Source organism: Schistocerca americana, chromosome 1 (genome assembly GCF_021461395.2).
Source record: "Schistocerca americana isolate TAMUIC-IGC-003095 chromosome 1, iqSchAmer2.1, whole genome shotgun sequence".
NCBI classification, from domain to species: domain Eukaryota; kingdom Metazoa; phylum Arthropoda; class Insecta; order Orthoptera; family Acrididae; genus Schistocerca; species Schistocerca americana.
In genome coordinates, this window is record NC_060119.1 from 1,119,222,322 (window position 1) to 1,119,246,509 (window position 24,188).

At 37.7% G+C, this 24,188-nt stretch overlaps 1 protein-coding gene across 1 annotated transcript in view; it reads right to left on the bottom strand.

The window, feature by feature from the left end:
• Positions 1-1,660: 1,660 nt before the first annotated feature.
• LOC124618973 (putative inorganic phosphate cotransporter) overlaps positions 1,661-24,188 on the bottom strand; it is a 165,792-nt gene continuing 143,264 nt past the window's right edge. Inside the window, exons 9-10 of the mRNA XM_047145390.1 lie at positions 15,466-15,601; positions 1,661-1,975 (exon numbers count right to left, since the gene is read on the bottom strand). Coding sequence (XP_047001346.1) covers positions 1,944-1,975; positions 15,466-15,601 — 168 coding nt within the window. The 3' untranslated portion in view covers positions 1,661-1,943. The remainder of the gene's footprint in view (positions 1,976-15,465; positions 15,602-24,188) is intronic.

The window sequence follows — 24,188 nt, forward strand, 5'->3', positions numbered from 1 at the left end:
ATTATATTCATTTCAATGAATTTTTTTCAGTTGTTGTGTATCCAACTACAACTGTACATGGGTAAGATACAGCCCCCCATTTGATATATTGCTTCTGTTCATAGGCAGTCTCAAGGGGGGAGCAAGAGAGGGCTCTTTTCTCCTTGTAGAATCTATGTACAGGCGCTTTATTCATTACAGAATTCCCATGAATTTATAACAATGATTGTATGTGGCTCTAGTAAATTGCAGATCTAACTTCGCTGAGTGTGTTAGTATGTTCAGTGTTTTATCTGACATTCCCACCTGCAGCACTTACTGAGCTGCAGGAAGGCATGGTCCAACACCCTAGAACATCATATTAAGGGGAACCTGTCAGTTGAAGGCCATTTGCAAGTACAAAAACTTATTTGTATGTCAAAAAACATCAGACTGGTATGAAATACAAGTCCTTGTCAGAAAAGCATATCTGATCATATAGTCCAGATCTGTAATTAGTAGCAGGGAAAAAATCTCTAAAAAACCTGTGTAAGTTACAGACTTTCATTTCTGGATCATTTAGCATAGCTGTTATGTGAAACTGCTAACCATTGAACAAGTGTGCACCACACTGTTATGCCTAACAACAAATTTTCTGACCATACAGGCATACATTATGTTACATGATTGATTAGACACAGTAGTGTGGCACATACCTTTTTATTGGTTAACAGTTTCATATAACAGCTGTACTATGGGATCCAGAAATGAAAGTCTGCAACTTATTCAGGCTTTTCAGAGATGTTCTCACTTTTACTAATGACAGACTGGACTATAAGGCCACATGTCCTTTACTGAGAAGGACTTCTGCTTCATACCAATCTGATGTTTTTTGACATACAAATAAGTTTTTGCACTTGAAACGGGCTAAGGCCAAAATCTGGAACATGTAACAATGAACCAAAAATTATTACAGTCAAATGGCAGCAGCATCATTAAAAAAAATTGCCAGCCAAAATAAAAATTACCAGTTTCACATACGTACAAATTTAGTTCTTGTGGGATGACTTTTTTCAATTTAACCAAATCACTTGAATCAAAAGTGGCAAGTTTAGAATATGGCACTCTCTTGCAGAAATTTCTGCAAAACACATAGGTGCTATCCCTGAAGGGAGAATCATTGTTTGTGTTTTCAGGACAATAAGTCGAGAAGTATCCGTCAGTGAATGAATGAATGGGTCAGGCTTGGAGGTGTGATTGGATATCCTAATCGATTAAGCTAACTGTTTTTGAAAACCAGGTAATACACTTTCAAGTCCTGATATGGCACAAATTTTCATTGTTCACACCATATGCAGTTGATATTTCAGTTACATTTATGGAAATAATGTATCTTTGGAGAAATGTTGATACCACCTCTGTGCTAGTTGTTCACTATGCCACTGTGCAATGGCAGTGGTGTGGATGCTCATGAATTACATTTTCTGAATGACCTTCTTATTACGTTACATCAATCTGTGTAGTACAAACTAGTTATTTAATTATTTTTGAGATATTTATTTTCTGGCCATAACAGATGTACATTTTGTTACATCAGCTTCAGACACATTCAACCAAAATAAATGTCACAGTTGCACATGTTGCACACAAAACAACATTTCACATACTGCTGGAATGCACAGGGAAATAAATATTTCTGTGGTTGTCAGTCTTTACTGATATTTAATAGGTTTTTAAAAAAAGGTCAAGAAAATATTTCTTTGCAACTGGAATAAAAGTTCAGCAGCTGCAAAAAATGTTCATTACATCTGAGGATAACAATTAGCTGCACTTGAAGCAAGTAGGATGCAATTTCAGGCATACCAGCCAGCTTTATCCTTCCCATTGTGAAGTCTACCTTCCACTCCATAATGCTGCTCCAGCATGCCAATACTCTTGTTTCTGTCTGAGCCATCAGTCTGTCTTCTTGCTGCAATTTTTCAGTGTTACAATTTTTCAGTCTCAATTATGACATCATCTGTTAAAAAAAAAAGAAAAGTAGAGAGTTATTACTGAGCCTGTAACAGAGATATGGTAGAAAATTTTGATTATAGTAAGTGGAAACATAAAACCTGTGCATGTTCCAAGGCAAGCTAAGTAACTATGTTTTAACTAGTTGACAGATAACTGTAACAGGGCCAGTGACAACACAGTTTGCAGCATCAGTTATTGGTAACTTTAATTTTGTTTGATTATTTTATGAGGTATTCTATGTATTTTAATTTTTAATACAGTCTATAACAAATGTGTGCAACTGCAAACTCAGTAGTTTACATAAGTAAGTGACCACTTGATGTAGCAAGATATAATAATAATAAAATAGTAAGAATAATAACAATAACTGTGGTGACCATTGACAACAAGAACATTAACATTCATCTTTAATGTTATGATCTTTGACTCTGCTCTCTTTATATTTGTGTCTGGACACTTTTATGAGTTTTTCAGTTGTATTGTGCTTCTACATTTCATTAAAGTTGTTATAACAAATTGTTTGTTGGTGACTACTACATCAGCTGGAATTATTACATCAGTGACCCCAACTTCACTCAGTTGGTTAATCATGCAAGGGTGTTAAGTCTCCTGGACTGCTGCAAGGCTTACCACTAAATAAGCCTATGTTCACTGATGACATTCCAAAAATCCCGCTGATTACTTCGGGCTGTACAGGTGCTGTGCAATGAATTATAGCCTCAAAAATGTGGTCCAAATGTGGCAGAGATGTATTGATTCCCTCTTGTTCAACTTGCCATTCGCAAACACTTATCTTGATATTTTGATTTTGTCATCTACCATTGAGGTGCATGAATAGCACCTGTCACAGGTCTAGGCAACACTACATCAAAATGGTGTCAAAACCAATCATTAAAAGTCAATGGTGTGAAAACCAATCATGAAAAGTCACAAATTACCCATGATAACATCATTTCCCTGGGTTATATCATTTTGTCTGACTGCACCCAACCAACATCTGACTGCATTGAGCTCATTCGCAATCTACCTTTTCCTACAGACTACCATGGACTATGTAGATCCCTCCATATCATAAATTTCAACCTCCCACATTCCACCTCTTTTCAGTGTCCCCCCTTACCAATGCCCTCATTGGTAAGCACACGTCAGGTGCTAGGATAGTGCCTTGGACAAACAATTTGATCACAGCTTTCGAGTCACTCAAGACTTCCCCCATCCACACTACCACACCTGATGCCCAATGCTCACATCTCAGTTACTGCAGACAGGAGTGACATATTGATTGATGCAGTTTTGCAGCAGCATATTGGCAGCACAACTGAGTCTCTTTGGTTCCTTTCTAAGAAAATTTCACCTCCTCAGCACAAATGGTCAACATTCAGCCACAATTTCCTCATGGCCTATGAGGCAATCAAACACTTCTATGAAAATATCTAGGGACACAAATTTACCATCTTTATGGAGCACGTCCTGATAGCTGTTGCCATAGCCCTGGACTGGACATTCTTCCTTGACTGCTCCAGCACATGGACCTCATCTGGCAGCATTCCATGGATGTACGGTACACACATGGGTCCATTAATGTTGTAATGGGCAATTTCTTCCAACTCCACTGGACATGAGTGAGTTGGCACACTTACAGACAGACAATCCTGAGCTAACCAAAATGATGATGGACACAAAATGCTCTTTAACACTCAAGTGTTGCCTCCACCTGCTCTCCACCACACCCATGATGTGTGACACTTTGATAAGCATGCTCCACACATTCATTACTGCCTCTCTATGCCAAGTGATTTATTTATTTATTTATTTAAATGTCAAGTTCTGTAGGACCAAATTGAGGAGCAAATCTCCAAGGTCATGGAGCGTGTCAGTACATGAACTTACAACATAAAAAGTAATAACAGATAAAAATAAATGTTCATGAACCTGAAAGAAAATCAGTCCATAAGTTTAAGCAAACGCTATCAGCAATACAATGAGAATCAGCTTAATTTTTCAAGGAACTCCTCGACAGAATAGGAGTGACCCATGAGGAAACTCTTCAGTTTCGATTTGAAAGCGGGTGGATTACTGCTAAGATTTTTGAATTCGAGTGGCAGCTTATTGATAATGGATGCAGCAGTATACTGCACACCTGTTTGCACAAGAGTTAAGGAAGTACGATCCAAATGGAGGTTTGATTTCTGCCGAGTATTAACCAAGTGAAAGCTGCTTATTCTTGGAAATAAACTAATATTGTTAACAAGAAACAACAATAAGGAATATGCATATTGAAAGGCCAATGTCAAAATACCCAGACTCGTGAAAAGAGGTCGACAAGAGGTTCGTGAACTCACACCACTTATTGCCCGAACCGTCCATTTCTGAGCCAAAAATATCCTTCTAGAATGGGAAGAGTTACCCCAAAACATAATACCATACGACATAAGTGAATGAAAATAAGCAAAGTAGACTAATTTACATGTTGAAATATCACTCACTTTCAATACCGTTCGAATAGTGAAAATGGCAGTATTAAGTCTTTGGACAAGATCCTGAACGTGGGCTTTCCACGACAGCTTACTATCTATCTGAACACCTAGGAATTTGAACTGTTCAGTTTCACTAATCATATGCCCATTCTGTGAGATTAAAACGTCAGGTTTTGTTGAATTGTGTGTTAGGAACTGTAAAAACTGAGTTTTACTGTGATTTAACGTTAGTTTATTTTCAACAAGCCATGAACTGAGGTTATGTACTGCTCTACTTGAAACCGAGTCAGTGTTGCATACAACATCCTTTACTACCAAGCTAGTGTCATCAGCAAACAGAAATATTTTAGAGTTACCCATAATACTAGAGGTCATATCATTTATATAAATAAGGAACAGGAGCGGCCCCAACACTGATCCCTGGGTCACCCCCCCACTTGACAGTACCCCACTCAGATCCCACATCACAGCCGTTATCAACATTGTGAATAATGACCTTTTGCTGCCTGTTGCTAAAGTAAGAGGTGAACCAATTGTGAGCTACTCCCCTTATTCTGTAATGGTCCAACTTCTGGAGCAATATTGTGTGGTCAACACAGTCAAATGCCTTTGTTAAATCAAAAAATACGCCAAGTGTTCGAAAGTTTTTGTTCAGCCCATCCAGTACCTCACAGAGAAAAGAGAATATAGCATTTTCAGTTGTCAAACGACTTCTAAAGCCGAACTGTACATTTGATAGCAAATCGTGTGATATAAAATGATCAATTAACCTTACATACACAGCCTTTTCGATAACTTTTGCAAACACTGATGGCATAGAAATAGGTCTAAAATTATCTACATTATCCCTTTCTCCCTTTTTATAAAGCGGCTTTACTACTGAGTACTTTAATCGCTCAGGAAACTGACCATTCCTAAAGGAAAAATTACAAATACGGCTAAATACAGGGCTAACATGTGCAGCACAGTACTTTAATATTCTACTAGACACTCCATCATAACCATGAGAGTCCTTAGTCTTCAGTGATTTGATTATTGTCTCAATCTCTCTCTTGTCTGTATCACAGGAGTATTTCAGACGTCAATCTCGGAAAGGCATTTGCTAAGAAATTTATATGATTTCCTGTAGATACTAAATTTTTATTTAATTCACCAGCAATGCTCAGAAAATGGTTGTTAAATACTGTACATATATCTGATTTATCAGTAACAGAAATATTATTACTGCAAACTGACTTTATATCGTCAACCTTGTGCTGCTGACCAGACACTTCCTTCACAACTGACCATATGGCTTTAATTTTATCCTGTGAATTAGCTATTCTATTTGCATACCACATACTTTTTGCCTTGCTAATAACATTTTTAAGCACCTTACAATACTGTTTGTAATGGGCTACTGTAGCTTGATTGTGACTACTTCCAACATTTTGATATAATACCCGCTTTGTTCTACATGATATCCTTATCCCACTAGTCAGCCAACTGGGCTGTCCATTACTGCTAGTACCCCATTTAGAATGTTCTAATGGAAAGCAACTCTCAAAAAGCATGAGAAATGTGTCATGGAAAGCATTGTATTTATCATCTGTATTATCGGCACTATAAACATCTAGCCACTCTTGTTCCTTTACAAGTTTTGAAAAACTGTCTATTGCTGTTGGATTAACTTTCCTACGTAGTTTGTAATTAAATACGACATTGGTTAGAGTACAAAAACCTTTTAGTGTTAAAATTTGTGCATCATTCACCCTTTTACTAACAGAATGCTCATCTAGTAATGAAGAATGAATAAAAATATTGTCTATGACTGTGCTACTGTTCCCCTGCACCCTAGTTGGAAAAAACACAGTTTGCATTAGATCATATGAATGTAGGAGGTCTACCAACATCCTTTTTCTTGCACAATCATGTACAAAATTAATATTGAAGTCACCTCATAGAACTACTTTCTGGTACTTCCTACAAAGTGAATCAAGAACCCTCTCTAGCTTAAGCAAAAATGCTCTGAAGTCAGAGTTTAGGGGACCTATAAACAACAGCAATTAGAAGTTTAGTATCACTAAATGCAACTAATGCTGCACAACTTTCAAATATCTGTTCAGTGCAGTGTCGTGATACGTCTATGGTCTCAAATGAAATACTGTTTTTTACGTACAGAGCCACTCCCCCACCCCGCAAGGAACTCCTTGAGAAACAGCCAGCTAATCTGTAGCCTGGTAAAGGAAGCCTCTGAATTATCAAATTATTTAAGTGGTGCTCAGATATACCAATAATTTCAGAGTTAGCATCTATTAGCAGTTCACTAACTTTATCTCTAATACCTCTCATATTTTGATGAAATATGCTAATTCCTTCTCTACTTGGAAATATTACATCCTCTGGAGGTGAGCCCTTAGTTAGAGGCACTTCCTTTAAGCAGGTATACCTATCAGCTGACTTCAGTCTAAAAAAGGTGCAGCTCTAACACCAACTACTATAGGAATTTTTCCATGAGTGATACTACTACCACCACCACCACCCACTACACTGTCACCTATAAACTTAGCCAGCCTCCCCCTCCCATACCTATTGAGTTGCAGGCCATGCCTAGTGAAACCCCATCTACTGATAGACCCAACTGGCACCACGAGATGTGATCCATGCCCTCCGCCATCAGTGCCCTCCCCATCCCCACATTAATGTGCCTAACAGCCGTATTAAGGTGAGGCCGATCATGACGCTGAAACAGTTGCATGAAATGCACATTAGTACCACCAGTTTGAGTAGCTATCTTAACCAAGTCACCACTGACACCATATTCCCCGTCCCTATCGAGACTGTTCCCTGCTCCACCCACTATCACTACCTGATCCTCTTTCGTAAAATTCTTACATAGCTCCCCTATGCTTTCAGTCACCTGAGCCAACCCTGAACTAAGCTTCACAATGCTGGTGACATGGTACTCACTCCCCAACACTTCCTGCAACTGCTGGCCCACACCTCTACCGTGGGAACTACCTAGCAGCAGAACCTTCTTTCTGCTAGACTTTGCAACTAACCTAGGCCTCCTAATTGCTGAGGACTGCTGCAAGTTACCTACATCTACGGCTACACGAGGCTCCTCTCCACTCAACTCTGACAGTTGGTCGTGTCTATTGCATGTATGCAAAGTAAAACTGTCTGAGTACCTCCTCTTCCTAGCTACCTTCTTGCCAACTTGTTACTCACCAACAACCTTACTCAGGCCATACATACATCCCTTCTGGACCCACACAATGACCCCTCCCCAATCCCTGCAGCCTCAGCTTCATCTGCCAGTGATCTGACATATGATATGTGTGCTGACAGTGATCATCACATCCCTACATCCCTGCATGGACTGTCTCATCCAGGCATCATAGCGTTTTGTTTGGCCAGGAATAAAAGATAATTGTCGCACTTGGTTATGCAGATTTATCCTGTGTCAGAGGAGTAAGGTGAGACAGAAAGCCCAGCCCACTCTCGGACAACTGAGCATCACAAAGGGCCACCTACATCATGTCCATATTGCCATCAGACCACTAGCACTCTCAGATGTTTATTGTTATGGTCTGTCTATCATCGACCGAGTTACAATGTGGGTTGAAGTCATTCCTCTCTCTAACATTATGGCCAAAACAGCTGCCCAAACTTTTGTTAATTCCTGGATTACACACTTCATCTGTCCCTCCTCAGTTAAAAGTGACCTGGGCTATAAGCTTGAGTCCTTGCACTTCTCAAAACTTTGTGAGCTGTGTGCTGTTGACAAATTTCATAACACCACATGTCGTTCAGAGCGGAGGTCTCTTGAAATGATGGCACCACACACATAAAGTAACACTCTTGTGCCATGGTAGTTCCTGGTTAGAAGCGCTACTGCAGACCATTTTAGGCATATGTCCTGCTTCTGAGGAAGATCTCCAGGCATCACTTACAGATGTCTTGTATGGGAGCCCCTCATCTTATCTACCAAATTCATTGTCCCTTTTACTCCCCCACAGGATGATGAGCTTTCAGCATCAGTTGATCATGTATGTGCATACATCATGCATGGTTATGTGCCAACTTCACAACCACATTCTCTACCCAATGTTTTGTCCCTGAAGAACTGGCTATTCACAACTACGTGCTGCTCTGTGACGACTCTGTCAAAGTATCATGCACAGAACACCTTCAACATCATACATAATGACAAACTTCAGACAGTCTCGGTGACTTGATTGAAAGCTGCCTTGTTACTCACCAACAACCTTACTCAGGCCATACCTACAGCCCTTCTGGACCCACACAATGACCCCTCCCCAATCCCTGCAGCCTCAGCTTCATCTGCCAGTGATCTGACATATGATATGTGTGCTGACAGTGAGTCAATACCCGTCAAGGATCCCACTTCACTGCCAATGTTTTGATTGACATGTGCGACGATAGTGATGTACCATACGTCAACCCTGTCTCCACCTCTCCACACCCAACTCTCACTGTACAGTGACCTCTCTATCAAGGTCAGGAACAGCGCAACATTTGTCTTTGTCATCTCATCACTGCCTCTACATGTTGCCCCCACCATGCACATCCAACTATTGAACTCTCCCGAGCTTCCTCCCAATGCTGATAAGAGTCTCATTTCAGCAAAAATGGCCAACTCTCCATCATCATCCACATTTGAGTGCTGAGTATGTATATTGCTCCAGCCAACGACCTCCCCTGCACTCACAATGGATGTCAATTTCATCCATCTGAGTGGATGTGACATTTTATCATTGATGGCATCACTTGCTGTGCATCTCACTCATGCTCCACACTTCTCAAGGGGTGCTCTGTGCTGACCATTGATAACTAGAACACTGTCATTCATCTTTGATGTTAAGATATTTGACTCTGCTCCCTCTGTCTTTGTGTCTGTATGCCATTATAAGTTGTTCAAATGTATTGTGCTTGTATGTTTCATTAACATTTTTGGTAACAAATAAGTTATTGGTGATTTTCATCCTCTACCATATCAGTGTTAGGATTTAAATTACCATATCATAATAAAAGTAGCACATTAGACATATGTAAATAGAAAAACAGTGCTATAAGCAATGGAGTTCAGAAATCTTTTAGTGAATTTAAACAACTTTTAATTAACAACTGTTTCAACTTGCCCTTAAAACGATTTCCTTAGAACTGCCTTATATTATTTGACAATCTTTTCTACAATTATTGTCTTCCAACAGCAAGTGGACTGTGATCTGTAACTCTTTTATTACTCTGTATCCCATGATAACCACAACTGCTTCTTATACTGTAGAGGTGAATGTCTTTATTTGTTACACTTATTTCTTCATTCTCTTTTCACTAAATAATACTTGTTGAAGTAGTACCTACAGAACTGGCAACTGCTCATATTACCAGTTACTCTCACTGCTCTCTTCTGAAGTACAAATATCTCTTACATGTAGGCTGTGGTCCCATGTCCCAAATTTCAATCCCATATTGAAAATGTGAGTGTGTTAATCCATACTATTCCATAATATATTTATTTTAGGGTGGAGATGATGTTATATTTCTGAGGTGTTTTAAATACTGCAGCTAATCATTTTACAGAGGTAGCTGATATGCTCTTTCCATGTAATGTCTAAAAATTTATGTTTATCAGAAGTTTCAACTGTACATAGTGATTCATATTTATGTCCCCTTGAAGTTGCTTATGATTTAACAAGAACTTGATGACAACTGTCTTATCCTTATTCAATCTAAGATTATTCTCTGTATTGTCCACAATAGTTCAGTACAGCCCCAGTTAGCAAACAATATATAAACAGCATAGTTCACTCTGTATATGTTCAATATCCTTTGTTAGTCATATTTGGTATGGAGCCTATACACTGCAGCAGTTATTATAACCAATCTCCTGTGCAGACTGGTTGCATTTCCTTAGTTTTCTACCAAGAACCAAAGTCTGCCACTTGCTTTAGCTATGACTGAGCCTATGTGATCATTCCATTTCATATTGGAATGAAGTGCTATGTGCAGGTATTTATATAAGTTGACCAATTCCAGTTGAAACTCCTTGATACTGTAGTGATAGAGTACTACATTTTTCGTTTTGTGAAGTGTGATATTTTATTTTTGTGAACATTTAAACCAAATTACCAGCCTTTGCATCACTTTGCAATCCTGTAAAGATCTGACTAAATGTCTGTCCAACTTTTTACAGACTATATGCTTCATTATAGATAACTGTATCATCTGTTAAAAGTCTGAAGTTACTATTAATATTGTTTGCAAAGTCATTAATATACAACGTCAACATCAAGGATCCCAACACATTTCCTTGGAGCATAAGCCAAGCTACTTCTACATTTGCTGATTACTCTTCATCCACAATAAGATGCTGCATCTTCCCTACCAAGAAATTCTCAATCCAGTCACAAATTTTCCTTGATCACATACACTCACGCTTTTCGGAACTCAAGAAATACTGCAAGTATCTGTTAGGCCCAATCCACGCTTTTATGGATGTCATGTGAGAAAAGCATGAGCTGGTTTCACAAGACCATTGTTTTCATAAACCATGCTCGAAGGTATGGAGGAAGTCACTCTGTTCAAAAGACATTATTATATTTGAGATCAGAACTTGTTCTAAGAATCTGCAACAGATGGATATCAATGATATTGGACAGTAGTTTTGTGGATCATTGCTGCTGCCCTTCTTGTAGATGGATGTAACCTGTGCTTTCTTCCAATGACTGGGTATGGTTTTTTGTTTGAGGAATCTGTGGTAGATTATTGTTAAAAGAGGGACTAACTCAACTGCAAATTCAGTATAGAATTTTATAGGGATTCTGTCGGACCCTCGAGTCTTTTTCAATTTTTGCAGTTTTAGCTGATTCCCAATGCCACTGACACTAATATTTATAGCACTCATCTCTGCAGTGATACAAGAATTAAATTGTGGAAATAGCTCTGGATATTCCTTTGTAAAGTTACAACTGAAAATAAAGTTCAGCATTTCTGTTTTTGCTTTGCTACCTTCAATTTCAGTCCCTGACTTAGTCACGAGTGTCTTGACACAAACTTTGGTACCACTGACCAGCCTTTATATATGACCAGAAATTGTTTGGGTTTTGTGAGAGAGCTGTTCATAATATTCTGCTATGGTAGTTGTTGATGGTATCATGCATTGCCCTCTTCACAGCCAAACACATTTCTTTCAGCATCTTCCTATGCATAGCTCCACATTTAATTTTATACCTATTATGTACTAACATCTTCAACTTTTGTAGTCCTGTCTTCCTCAGTTGTGTGTAATATTACGGTATACTGATAATTTTTACTTATGGACCGTCTGACAGCAACTGAATAAAACACAATTTTAGTGCCATACGTGTTTCGCCTTTATTTTCTGCAAGGCATCATCAGTGGCCTGGAATATGTACATATGATTGCTATTTTATTTACATTTTTGTCACTGTTCAGTGCATAGTGCTGTGGAATGTGGGAAAAACTGCAAATTGGCGTTCATAAGAAGAAGAACAACACCAAAAAAGTAACAGGAGAGTAATATGTAAGAAATTGTCCATGCAACCTGTGAGTACAGTTCAAAACATTACTACTTAATAGGAAATAGCAACCACCAGAACTGTTTATAACCTATAGGCACAGTGACAAAAATGTAAATAAAATAGCAATCATATGTACATATTCCAGGCCACTGATGATGCCTTGCAGAAAATAAAGGCGAAACGCGTATGGCACTAAAATTGTGTTTTATTCAGTTGCTGTCAGACGGTCCATAAGTAAAAATTATCAGTATACCGTACTATTATGTACTAGTCTCTGTTTCTTTAGAAGTTTCTTTACAGTGACTCAACATAAACTATCCTACTGGCTACATACCCCTCAAGTGCAGGATGACTGTTTTCCTATCTTGAGCCACAGTTCTACATGCTATCCACCACGGCTGAATGTTTGGAATTCCTTACTGAGGTATGACCACTGCCTCTGTATCTAGTTTGCTGAATATATAATCTTGCTACTCATTTCATGTGCCCTTGTTACTTTGGTAATCAATGTTACTATAATTGCCTTATGGTCACTGACATCAGTTTCTATGTGGACATTCTCAAAGAGATTGCATCTTTTTACTGCTATTAGATCTAATATACTTCCACCATGAATGGGCTTACGAATGAGGTAATTCTCACAGAGTGCTTTGCAGGATCTCAGACATATACAGACACAAGCAGACATATGTAAAGGCCTTTACATATGTCTGCTTGTGTCTGTATATGTGCAGATGGATATGCGTGTGTGTGCGAGTGTATACTTGTCCCTTTTTCCCCCTAAGGTAAGTCTTTCCACTCCCAGGATTGTAATGACTCCTTACCCTCTCCCTTAAAACCCACATCCTTTCGTCTTTCCCTCTCCTTCCCTCTTTCCTGATAAAGCAACCATGGGTTGTGAGAGCTTGAAATTTGTGTGTGTGTTTGTGTGTTTTTTATTGTGTCTGTCTACCAGCACCTTCTCATTTGGTAAGTCACAGCATCTTTGTTTTTTAATATATTTTTCCCATGTGCAATATTTCTTTATACTGTGACTTACCAAACGATAAAGTGCTGGTAGATAGACACAATTAAAAACACAAACACAGACACAAATTTCAAGCTTTCGCAACCCAAGGTTGCTTCATCAGGAAAGAGGGAAGGAGAGGGAAAGACGAAAGGATGTGGGTTTTAAGGGAGAGGGTAAGGAGTCATTCCAATCCTGGTAGTGGAAAGACTTACCTTAGGGGGAAAAAAGGGGGAAAAAAGGACAGGTATACACTCGCACATGCACACACACACACACACACACACACACACACACACACACACACATACATATCCATCCGCACATATACAGACACAGGCAGACATATGTCTGACCACGGATGAAGGGCAAAACAGGCAGATTCCATATTCATAGATTTCTGTAAAACATTTGACATAGTGCCACACTGCTGACTGTTAACAAAGGTACAAGCATATGGAATATGTTCCCAGATATGTGAGTGTCTCAAAGACTTTTTCAGTAACAGAACCCAGTATATTGTCCCTGATGGCAAGTATTCATCAGGAGTGCCCAAGGAAGTGTGAAAGGACTACTGTTATTTTCTTTATACATAAATGATTTGGCAGACAGGGTAAACAGCAGCCTGTGGCTGTTTAGAGATGATGTTGTGGTGTATGGGAAGATGTCATTGTTGGGTAACTGTAGGAGGATATAAGAAGACTTAGACAAAATTTTTAGTTGGTGTGATGAATGGCAGGTAGATCTAAATTCATAAAAATGTAAGTTAAACGGATGAGTAGGAAAAACAAACCCATTATGTTCAAGTACAGCATTAGTAGTGCGATGTACAGCATTAGTACTGTGCTGTTTGACATAGTCACCTCAATTAAATATCAAGGCATAATGTTGGAAAGCAGTATCAAATGTAATGAGCAATGGAGGATTGTAGTAGAGAAGGCAAATGGTCAGCTTTGGTTTATTGGGAGAATTTTAGGAAAGTGTGGTTCATCTGTGAAAGAGACTACATATAGGACACTAGTGTGAGCCATTGTTTTGAGTACTGTTTGAGTGTTTGGGATCCACACCAAGTCAAATTAAAGGAAGACATAGAATCAATTCAAAGATGGGCTGCTAGATTTGCTACCAGTAGGTTCAAACAACATGCAAGTATTATGGAGATGCCTCAGGAACTCAAATGGGAATCACTGGAGGGATGGCGATGTTCTTTTCAAGGAGTGCTACTGTGAAACAGTAGAGAAGCAGCATTTTATGCTGACTGCAGAGCGAGTCTACTGCTACCTATGTTTATTTTGTGTAAGTGCCATGAAGATGAGATTGGAGAGATTAGGGCTTGTACAGAGGCATGCAGACAGTAGTTTTTCCCTTGCTCTATTTGTGAATGGAGCAGGAAAGGAAATTACTAGTAGTGGCACAGAATATCTTCTGCCATGCACCATATAGTGGCTTGTGGAGTGTTTGTATAGATGTAGATAAATATGTAGATGTAAGACATATCAGGACCACATATGGAACTACCTGAAAGCCCTCTACAATTTTAGTCTGTATTTTTGACATCAAGGGTATAATGTACACACTAAGAGATATCAATACATTATTTACCAAAATTAATTTTAGTTATGAGTGCCAAATTTCACCTGAATTTTACTCTGGAATGTGTGTAATATAATCTATCAGTAATAACTGAAAGTATAGGAGTTTTTAGCGAAATTTCATAAGGACTTTTTTATTATTATTGTCCCAATGTTTTGTAAAAGTTTATGCTGTACACTATAAAAAAATGACAGTACAGCTGGAAATGTAGTTTGAGTCTGTAAGGTGATATATGTGTCGATGTGCCACATTCCAGTCATCTGCAAGTGTATGGTGGGTTCCCTTACCTAATTTCTTCTTTTTTCCTGTTTCCATAAAGGAATTTCCATTACTGTCACACTGAGTAATTGTCTGTATCTGTTGACTACTACCAAAGGATACAAGATATAATGTACTACATGAGATTTTTTAAAGCATTTTAGTATCTTTTAAAAGTCCCAAATTTTGTGTGATGATTTTACTAGCTTTTCCCATTCTGACACCATGAATACCACTCTGATAATCGCTGGACAGAAACAAATGAAATCAAAAACTAAATAGAATAGAAAAGCCTTATTTGAAAAAAAGTCTAATAAAATATAGCCAGACAACTTCATTTAATTATATTGTGGACAAGATTATCAATATAACTGAAACTTCCTGGTAGATTAAAACTGTGTGCCGGACCGAGACTCGAACTCGGGACCTTTGCCTTTCGCGGGCAAAGGTCCCGAGTTTGAGTCTCAGTCCGGCACACAGTTTTAATCTGCCAGGAAGTTTCATATCAGCACACACTCCGCTGCAGAGTGAAAATCTCATTCTGGTATCAATATAACTGTTCCTATATTTTTCTCTGTAGAATATAAAAAATAAATGACCAAAAAATATATACCTTCATGCTTCTTTTTCATGAAGCTGGGATCATTCCAGGGCTGTACTTCTGCCTTCCCAAAGATAACAAATGTCAAGTTTCCTAGGAAGTAAATTCCAGCAGCCATAAGAAATATGTAACGCCATTCCTCCTGCGTCTGAAAAAAGTAATAATGTATGAGGTACTAATTCAAGAATGCCTATGGTTTCCTCCTCACACTGTCGTCTAAAAATATTCAGTTCTCTGTTGTGTTGTTGTCCATTAATAGTGATAGTAACATCTGTGCAGTTACATGTGAAAAGTACTGGCTCTGAGCACTATGGGACTTAATATCTTAGGTCATCAGTCCCTGAAAAGTACTGTTTGATGTCTAGAGATGAAAGAACATAGTCATATTTAACTGTGGTACAAAAGTTATTTGTCAACATAATTTTCAGCATGGGAAAAGCAAGAAGTAAAGAGGCAGTAAGCGATCACATGCCATCATTATTTGTTCAATTCCACATCAGCTGATGGCCCAGCACTGTGTCATGAACATTCTGTCAACAGGGCAATGCTCATCTACACATGGCATGTGTCTCTACGAAATGTCTGTGTAATGAGATACACCCATGACCAGCAAGAGCCCAAGATCTGTCTTCAATAGAACATATGTGTGTGTGCCAGTATCCAGGATACCAGGAACCTGTCGCAACAATAGTGGGCCAGCTTGCCTTAGGTGAGAATACAATGCTTTATGGGACACTTCCCACTTGATTCAGTACTTGCATCCAGGACAGAGGGGGTTATGCCATCATACTAATAAGTGGGCTCATTTTACCAAGTTCTTTTTAAATTTGACTCATTTCTGTAACTACTGAAATAAGATCAAGTATCCCTTCAACCCACGAAATTTCATTTCATTTTATTTTGCCTCCTCATCTGGATGCTTGAGTTTCTTTGTCAGGCAGCGTATATTTGCAAAATAGCAACATATGAAATCATTAATGTCACAACAAAACTTAAGAAAACGTCCGCAAAAACTGGCAGTATTCCAGATTATATGCATTACATACATTTCAGTTTAATTTAAGATATAAAATCATATTATCTGACAGGCGTGTTTTCTGACTGTCTAAAAATGCCAAAGTCTCTTCATAAGAAAGGTGACAAATCAAATTTAGAAAACTAGAGACCAGTTGGTTTTTTATCAGGATTCAACAAAGTCAAGAAAGAGTCATGAATAACAGGTTAATAAAATGTTTGAACAGAAACAAAATCTTCACTGACAGTATGTCTTCAGAAAAAATTAACAGACAACTAGTGCCATCTATAATATTGTACTAAATGCTCTAGTGATAGCAGACAAAAAACACAACAGTAATGCTATTTTGTAGACCTAAGTAAAGCTTTTGACATTTTGGATAACAAAAAAGCTTTTGGAAGCACTCCAAGTAAATGGCATTAACACATTACTTTAAAATGGTTCACCTTTTACTTGACAATCACAAAACTAGAAATACAAATAAACAATTAACCGAAGGAAGATACTAGAGTATGCTTCTGAACTGCAGAAAAACTGAAAAACTTCCTATACATAAATGACTTAGAGCTGCATACTTAATCTCACCCACTTACACACGCACACACACACACACACACACACACACACACACACACACACACACATATTTTTTTGTAAATAACACATGTGTCATTATAAGAAAACTCTTCTTAATTGCAAACAGCTGTAAAGAAAGCTTCAGCCAAACTAAACAGATAGTCTGAGGAGGATAAGTGATTGATTAAAACAGAATCTCAAATTTCTGCTTAACAGTTGATCCTTGCACCACTTGTGTGGCAAGAAATTCCAGCAAAATTACACCCTCTCTGAAAACAAAAATTTTAGGAATTTGCTTTAAATGGCTTTAAATGATACATAGATATAAACAAAGTAAAAACAGCATTAAATAAAATATGTTACAGCCTACATTTTCTTTCTGTTAAAACTTGTTTTCACACCAACCAGACAGCCTACTTTGTCTAATTCTATAGTATCCTTTAGTATGGAATTATTTTCTGAACAATATGCCACCCAGTTCAGTCTTTCTTAACCCAGAAAAGAACTGTATGAGCAGTGGTGCATGCTTGACAAGCAAACTCTTGCAAGCCATTGTTTCAAAAATTGAACATAGGAACTCTGCGTTTCAACAGGCAAAGATTCCAGGTTTGAGTCTTGGTCCAGCACACAGTTTTAATCTGCCAAGAAGTTACAAATCAGTGCATATTCTGTTGCAGAATGAAAATCCATTCTGGGATCTTAGAAAGAATTTTAAAAAAAATTTATATCCATGAACATCACACATGACAAACGCAAATTTTCCATGTCTGTGCATAAGAGACACCAGCCTTTAAGACTTCCACTACAAATAGTGTGACAGATGGCTACAAAAGTTTTCCACACAAGATAAACATTTTTTCAGCATGTTCACCTGTTTAGTAAGACCTTAATAGCACTCTCATTAGATCACTGTTTCTGTTCAGCATCACAACATTGAAATACAAGAGATATGAAACAAGAAAGTGCAATCAGTTATTATTTATTGGTTTTCCATCTTGATCTTACTGCAGTTTAATTAAAGAGAATTACACCAGACACATTTTGCCTACATTTGTGAAGAATCTGCTGTGGTTATTGGTGTTCTTTTACATTTTCTCCAAACCACTACTTCTTCCCTCCTTGTTAGAAGTGGCTGACATTGAAAAACTTCCTTTCATACATGCACTTGGCAATTTTTGTCAATCTGCATTGAGAAACACAAATAACTTCAGTTCAGTTTATAAAGGTAAAGTGTAAATAACCCGAATTAAGTGCAAGAAATACTGCAGAATGGCAAAAACTGCCAAACATGTGAAAGAAAGACTTTCAGCATCAACCACTGCTAACAAAGAAGGAAGAAGCAATGGTTTGAAGAATATGTAAAGAAACATCAATAACCAAGAAAGATGCTCTATAAATAAAAGTAAACATGTCTGGTGTAATTCTCTTTAATTAAATTGTAGTATGCTCGAGATGGAAAACCAATACTAACTGATTTTAACAGCTGCTGCAGGAGATGGCCGTGCAAACAAACATATTAAGAAAACGCAAAAATTGCTACTGCAGATAGTGAAAGCTCTTGAATATCTTTATTTATTTAATACCATAATTGTGTTAAATTTTCTGCACTTTTTGTAATAGTAAGTTGTGTTTGTGTGTGTCTGTCTGTGTGTGTGTGTGTGTGTGTGTGTGTGTGTGTACGCCCACATGCAGATGCACAGGCATGCATGCAGGCATGTACATATGAGCATACATCCAAATACAATATTTATAAATAAATGATGGAAAAGTTTATAGCTGAATAAATAAATCAAAATAAATTGATAATAAGTATAATCCAAAATGATTCTTTTAAGCAGAATCCATACTATTTATTATTCAATTGATGTTTGTGACTAGCCCATAATCAGGAACCTGACACTGGATATAATAAACAAAACTAAATGGTTATAATCACTCTCACCAGGTCAGATGATGAAAAGGAATAATAAAAATAAACTCACCTTACCCTGTCACTAATCACATTCAAATTAGCATCTAAATTGTCTAACAACTGTCTGCATTTCTTTTGTCAGCATGAAACGGGAACAACATACACTGACATAAAAAGTGAAAAAAAAATTATGATACTTGGCAGCCTGACATGTGCTGATAAGAAATAAAGTTACTTTCCAAAACTGAATACCATAGAAATAAATGGTAATTTGTTAATGTTACAGGGTACACTATAGCAAACACCTGAAGCTAGCTTAGTGGATCAACATGGGATCTCATTGTACTGAGTATTAATATACACTAAAGAGCAGCAGAATTCAATACAGCTGGTCTTGTACTGACGCTAGCAAGAGGTGCTGGTTCTACCTACTATTTTTACCAAGTTACCATGTATTTACATGGTTCTATATTTCACGGTAAGTTTATTTCTTGTTAGCACATGCTAGGTGGTTAATTATCACAACACTTTTTCTTTTCCATGTCAGTATACATTGTTCTCTGTTTCCCTGTAGCAAAAGAATAGTACCATACTTATATGAAGAACAACAAATCCTTTGTGAAATTATGTGAATAGAAATCAGTAAACATCTTATTGTAATTTTGTTGTAAATTAATGATTTATTCAGAAGAATGTGTCTTGTGTATTGTACAAATAACTTTAATCATTACTGTTTCTTTGTACGTGTGCAGTGCACCATTCAATGTTGAATAAAGCTATTATTATTATTATTATTATTATTAAGTAATGATGAAAGGTGCATGCCAACATGTGTATGAACGGTAGTAGTGTAAGGTGTGTTTATTTTTTTTTTCATCTCTTTTTATTATCAGATATGGTGACTCTGATTATATTTAGAAAATTTTGTTTTTAATCTCTTGCATGAGCTTATGATTATGGGCTAGTCCTGAACATCAATCAAATAAGAAATAATCTGTAGGCAGTTTGAGGATGTTGCTTAGGAAAATATAGTTAAATGAGTTCATGCACTCTGTGGAGAATGATGCATCTGAAATGTACAATCACATAATTTATGGTTTAACCGCATAATATGAAGCTATGAAAAGATCAGTGGCTTAACCCCTGGTTTTCCATCAGTCTTCTGACTGATTTTATCCCGACAACCTGGATTGCTCTCTTATGCCAAGATCTTCCTCTCAAAGTAGCACTTGCACCCTACATCCTCAATCATTTGTCAGATGTATTCCAATCTTCATTTTCCCCCACAGTTTACACCCTCCAGAACTCCCCCCAATACCATGGTAGTTATTCCCTGATCACTTAACATAAGTCTTTCTATAATATCCCTTTTTCTTGTCACCATTTTCCATAGGTTCCTTTGTTCATCAGTTGTGCTGAGAACCTCCTCATTCCTTATCTTATCTCTCCATCTAATTTTCAACATCCTTTTGTAGCACTACAACTCACACATTTCAATTCTCTTTCTTTCTTGTTGCCCCATAGTCCAAGTTCATTACCACGTAAAGCTATGCTCCAAACGTACATTCTCAGAAATTTCTTCCTCAGATTAAGACTGATGTTTGATACTTGCAGACTTCTCTTGGCCAGGAGTGTCGTATTTTCCTGTGCCAATATGCTTTTAAGTCCTTCTTTCATCTGTCATTTATTCTGCTTCCAAGACAGCAGATTTCCTTCACTTCATTTATTTTATAGTCCCAAACTTGAATGTTAAGTTTATTGATAATCTCATTTTCACTAATCGTCATTACATTTGTCTTTCTTTGGTTTACTCTCAATTCATATTCTGTAAACATTAGGCTGTTCATTCCATTCAGTACATTCTGTAATTTTTCTTCACTTTCACTGTCAAGTGATGTGATGAGAGAGGAGTGGATTTTCTTGCATTCCAAAGTCACAATGCTTCTTATCATCGCACAGCATTAGAAGTGTGGTGGTCATTTTTGTTAGCACACACAGCAACATTTCAATAATTCCAACAGGAGTGCAATACATTGTTCTATTTTTAAAATGACAACAAATTATGTACTTTTCCAATGGCAGCAACATACACTTTTGAGCAGTACAAGCCACTGATACTAACACTGGTTATTAATTACATGACTTTAACTTTTAAAGGTTTTTGTTGGTTTATGCTAAATATATGGTTTGACAGGCACACTGTTGCAAATTAACCTTGTTAAGTGCAGATTAAAATGACTGACCATCACTGACAGAATTAAGACTGCTCGTTTGTTGATCCCCATGCACATCTACATACAGAATACATGTGGAGCAGGAGTTTCTAGAACCAGAAGTTGTAGTAAATTTTGGCATGAAATCGTAAAAGTTATTATATTCAGAAACTAAAAAAAGTTGTCTAACAAATGTTACACATCACTGTACTGAGAAAGACATAGGTTGTGCCCCAATAATCATAGCTAGACAATAATTAATAGATTGGATGTATGAATTAAACAATGCCTTCAGTCACAACTTTTTCGTGTTTTATTAACTACACGATGCATTTCGGACCCTGTGGGTCCATCATCAGGTGTCATTTGTCCTAATACATGTTCTATTCTTCTCCTGAATTAGGTGAAATGCATATTCCTCTTTCAAACAGTATTAAAGAATAGAATTGTTACCAAATTTATTGTTAGAACAAGAAAAGGAGAGAGAAGAAAGTCTGTTAAGAAATCACAATTTATTGTTTCAGAATAAAAAGAGTCTTGGTTGCAGAATTATGTAATGTCAATGATGTGTTTCACCCTTTTGAGGCATCATCAGACTGTGTAAAAGTGGCTGGATATGAAACCCATCTGCCACATAGCCATATCAAATGGAAAAGGGACACAACAGTAGCTGTGTCCATTTTCCATTTTATGTCACTATGTGATGGATTGGTTTAATATCCAGCAACTTTTACACAATCTGATGATGCCCCAAAGGGGAGAAATGCATTATTGACATTAAATAATTTTGCAACCAAGACTGTTTCTATTCTGAAGTAATTTTAAACTGGGTGCTGTAGCACCCTGCCACATTGGAATGGAATAATTTTTACATAAAAATATTGATTTGCAAGATGCATTCTACATAATCAGGGCAGCATGGAATGATGTAAAAGACCAAAATTTGAATAACACCTGGAATAAAATTTTGTATAGGGTGGAAAGTTCTCAGAGTCTAATTGAAAATGACAAACAGAGTGATACGTCAAAAATGCTTGGTATGCTAAAAGAATGCAGTTGCTATGAATGTGATGAAGATGTTCAAGAAATGCCAAAGTGTCAATGATGCAGATCGAGGCACCAAATCATGCGGGGCAGCAAAACTGTGAACCTCTTCACTGATATGGTGATACTACCAGCATCTCATCAACTAGTCGTGCAAAAAATGAAGATGAAAATATATCAGCTGCTTCTGAAGCATTTAGACATTTAGATATTGACTTTTGATGGTTTGAAGCTCATGATGAAAGTGACCAGTATCAGATATCTGTCTTGAAAGAAGTGTGTGCCTTAGCTGCTCATAAGTGAGTAAGTTTCTTTAGTTTGAAAGAATTTAAAAGACAAATAAAATCTTTAATATCCATAAACATAATACAAGACAAATGGGAAAGCTTCGTGTCCAGCCAGTAAGGACATCAGTTTTAAGACCTCCACTGAAAATAGTGCTATACAAATTTACAATAGTCTTCCACACAAGGTACAAATTATATTTTTATTCTCACTTTCTTTGTAAAACAAAAAGGCCAATCTTATTAGATCATTGTTTCTATTCAGTAGCTGAATTTCTAGAACATGTTAAATGCAACAGAGCTGAAACATGACAGTGCAGCTTCTGCAAGTCTGAAAGTTCTTTAATGGATAAAGGAAAAAAATAATTTATTTGCTGAAATATTGCTGCATTTGTACTTTGTGTGTGTGTGTGTGTGTGTGTGTGTGTGTGTGTGTGTGCGTGTGTGTGTGTGTGTGAGAGAGAGAGAGAGAGAGAGAGAGAGAGAGAGAGAGAGTGAACACGCAATAATCTGGAAAGAGTTTTTGAACGAATAAATAAATGGTAACAGAAAGAGAGCATTGCATATCTATAATCCACTTTGCTACATCTGGAGTGGCTTCAGTTTCATATGACATGGCTGCAGTAACTAATGGGCTCCATTTCTTGCCAAATTAAGGCTATTATAAAGGCTAGATGCAATGTTACACAGTATCAATATGATACCTCCTAGAGGTGATTACAATCTGATGCATGAATGCACATGGCTTGAGAGATAGATGGGGATTGCATTGTTGCTAGTTGCAAGTGACAGTCATGGTAAGCACTTACATGTGCTCTGCACTTGAAGAATGTATACTGAAAATTATGTCTCTCCCTTGCTTGTGCAGAATTTGTCACTTACTGCCACCATCACCTGTGACAACCCACAAAAAATGGAATAAAAATTCACTAAATAACTTGCAACAATCATGCTCAACAATTGCACTGGCTATGACATTCACACCAGAGTGCTGAGAACACTGCTGAATGCTCACTGGTTGTTGGGTTGTTGGAGAATGTGTGATATAGGTGTACAGAACAAGCCGAAACTTGACTGCTGTTGTTCGTGACTCCAACTACACTGCTGGCCACCGTAAATGCAACACCAAGAAAGACAAGAGGTAGCACAACAAAATTTATTTTGTAGATAACATGTTGACCAAGTATCAAATGATAACGTTTACAGATGTCTGTGACATGTGGCTCCTGCCAGAATCAGTAGCCAGAGTAGCCGCCATTGTTGGAGATCACCGCTGCCACACGTCTCGGCATTGAGTCAAAGAGACGTTGGATGTGTTCCTGGGGTACAGCAGCCCAAGCAGCTTCCACACGTTGCCAAAGATCATCTGGTGTGGCAGCTGGGGATGTAATCTGGGTGACTCGTTGAGCAACCATGGACCTCATGTTTTCTATCGGCGAAAGATCCGGAGAGCAAGCCGGGCAGGGAAGCAATTCAATCTGGTTATTGACGAAGAACCTTTGGACAATGCGTGCCACGTGTGGTCGCGCATTATCGTGTTGAAATATGGCTGTGGCCGAGCCCTGAAGGTAAGGAAGGACAACTGGCTCCAGCACCTCGGATATGTAGCACCGGCTATTTAAAGTACCGGCAATGTGTACTAGAGGCATGCGAGAGTAATATCCAATACTGCCCCATACCATAATACCCGG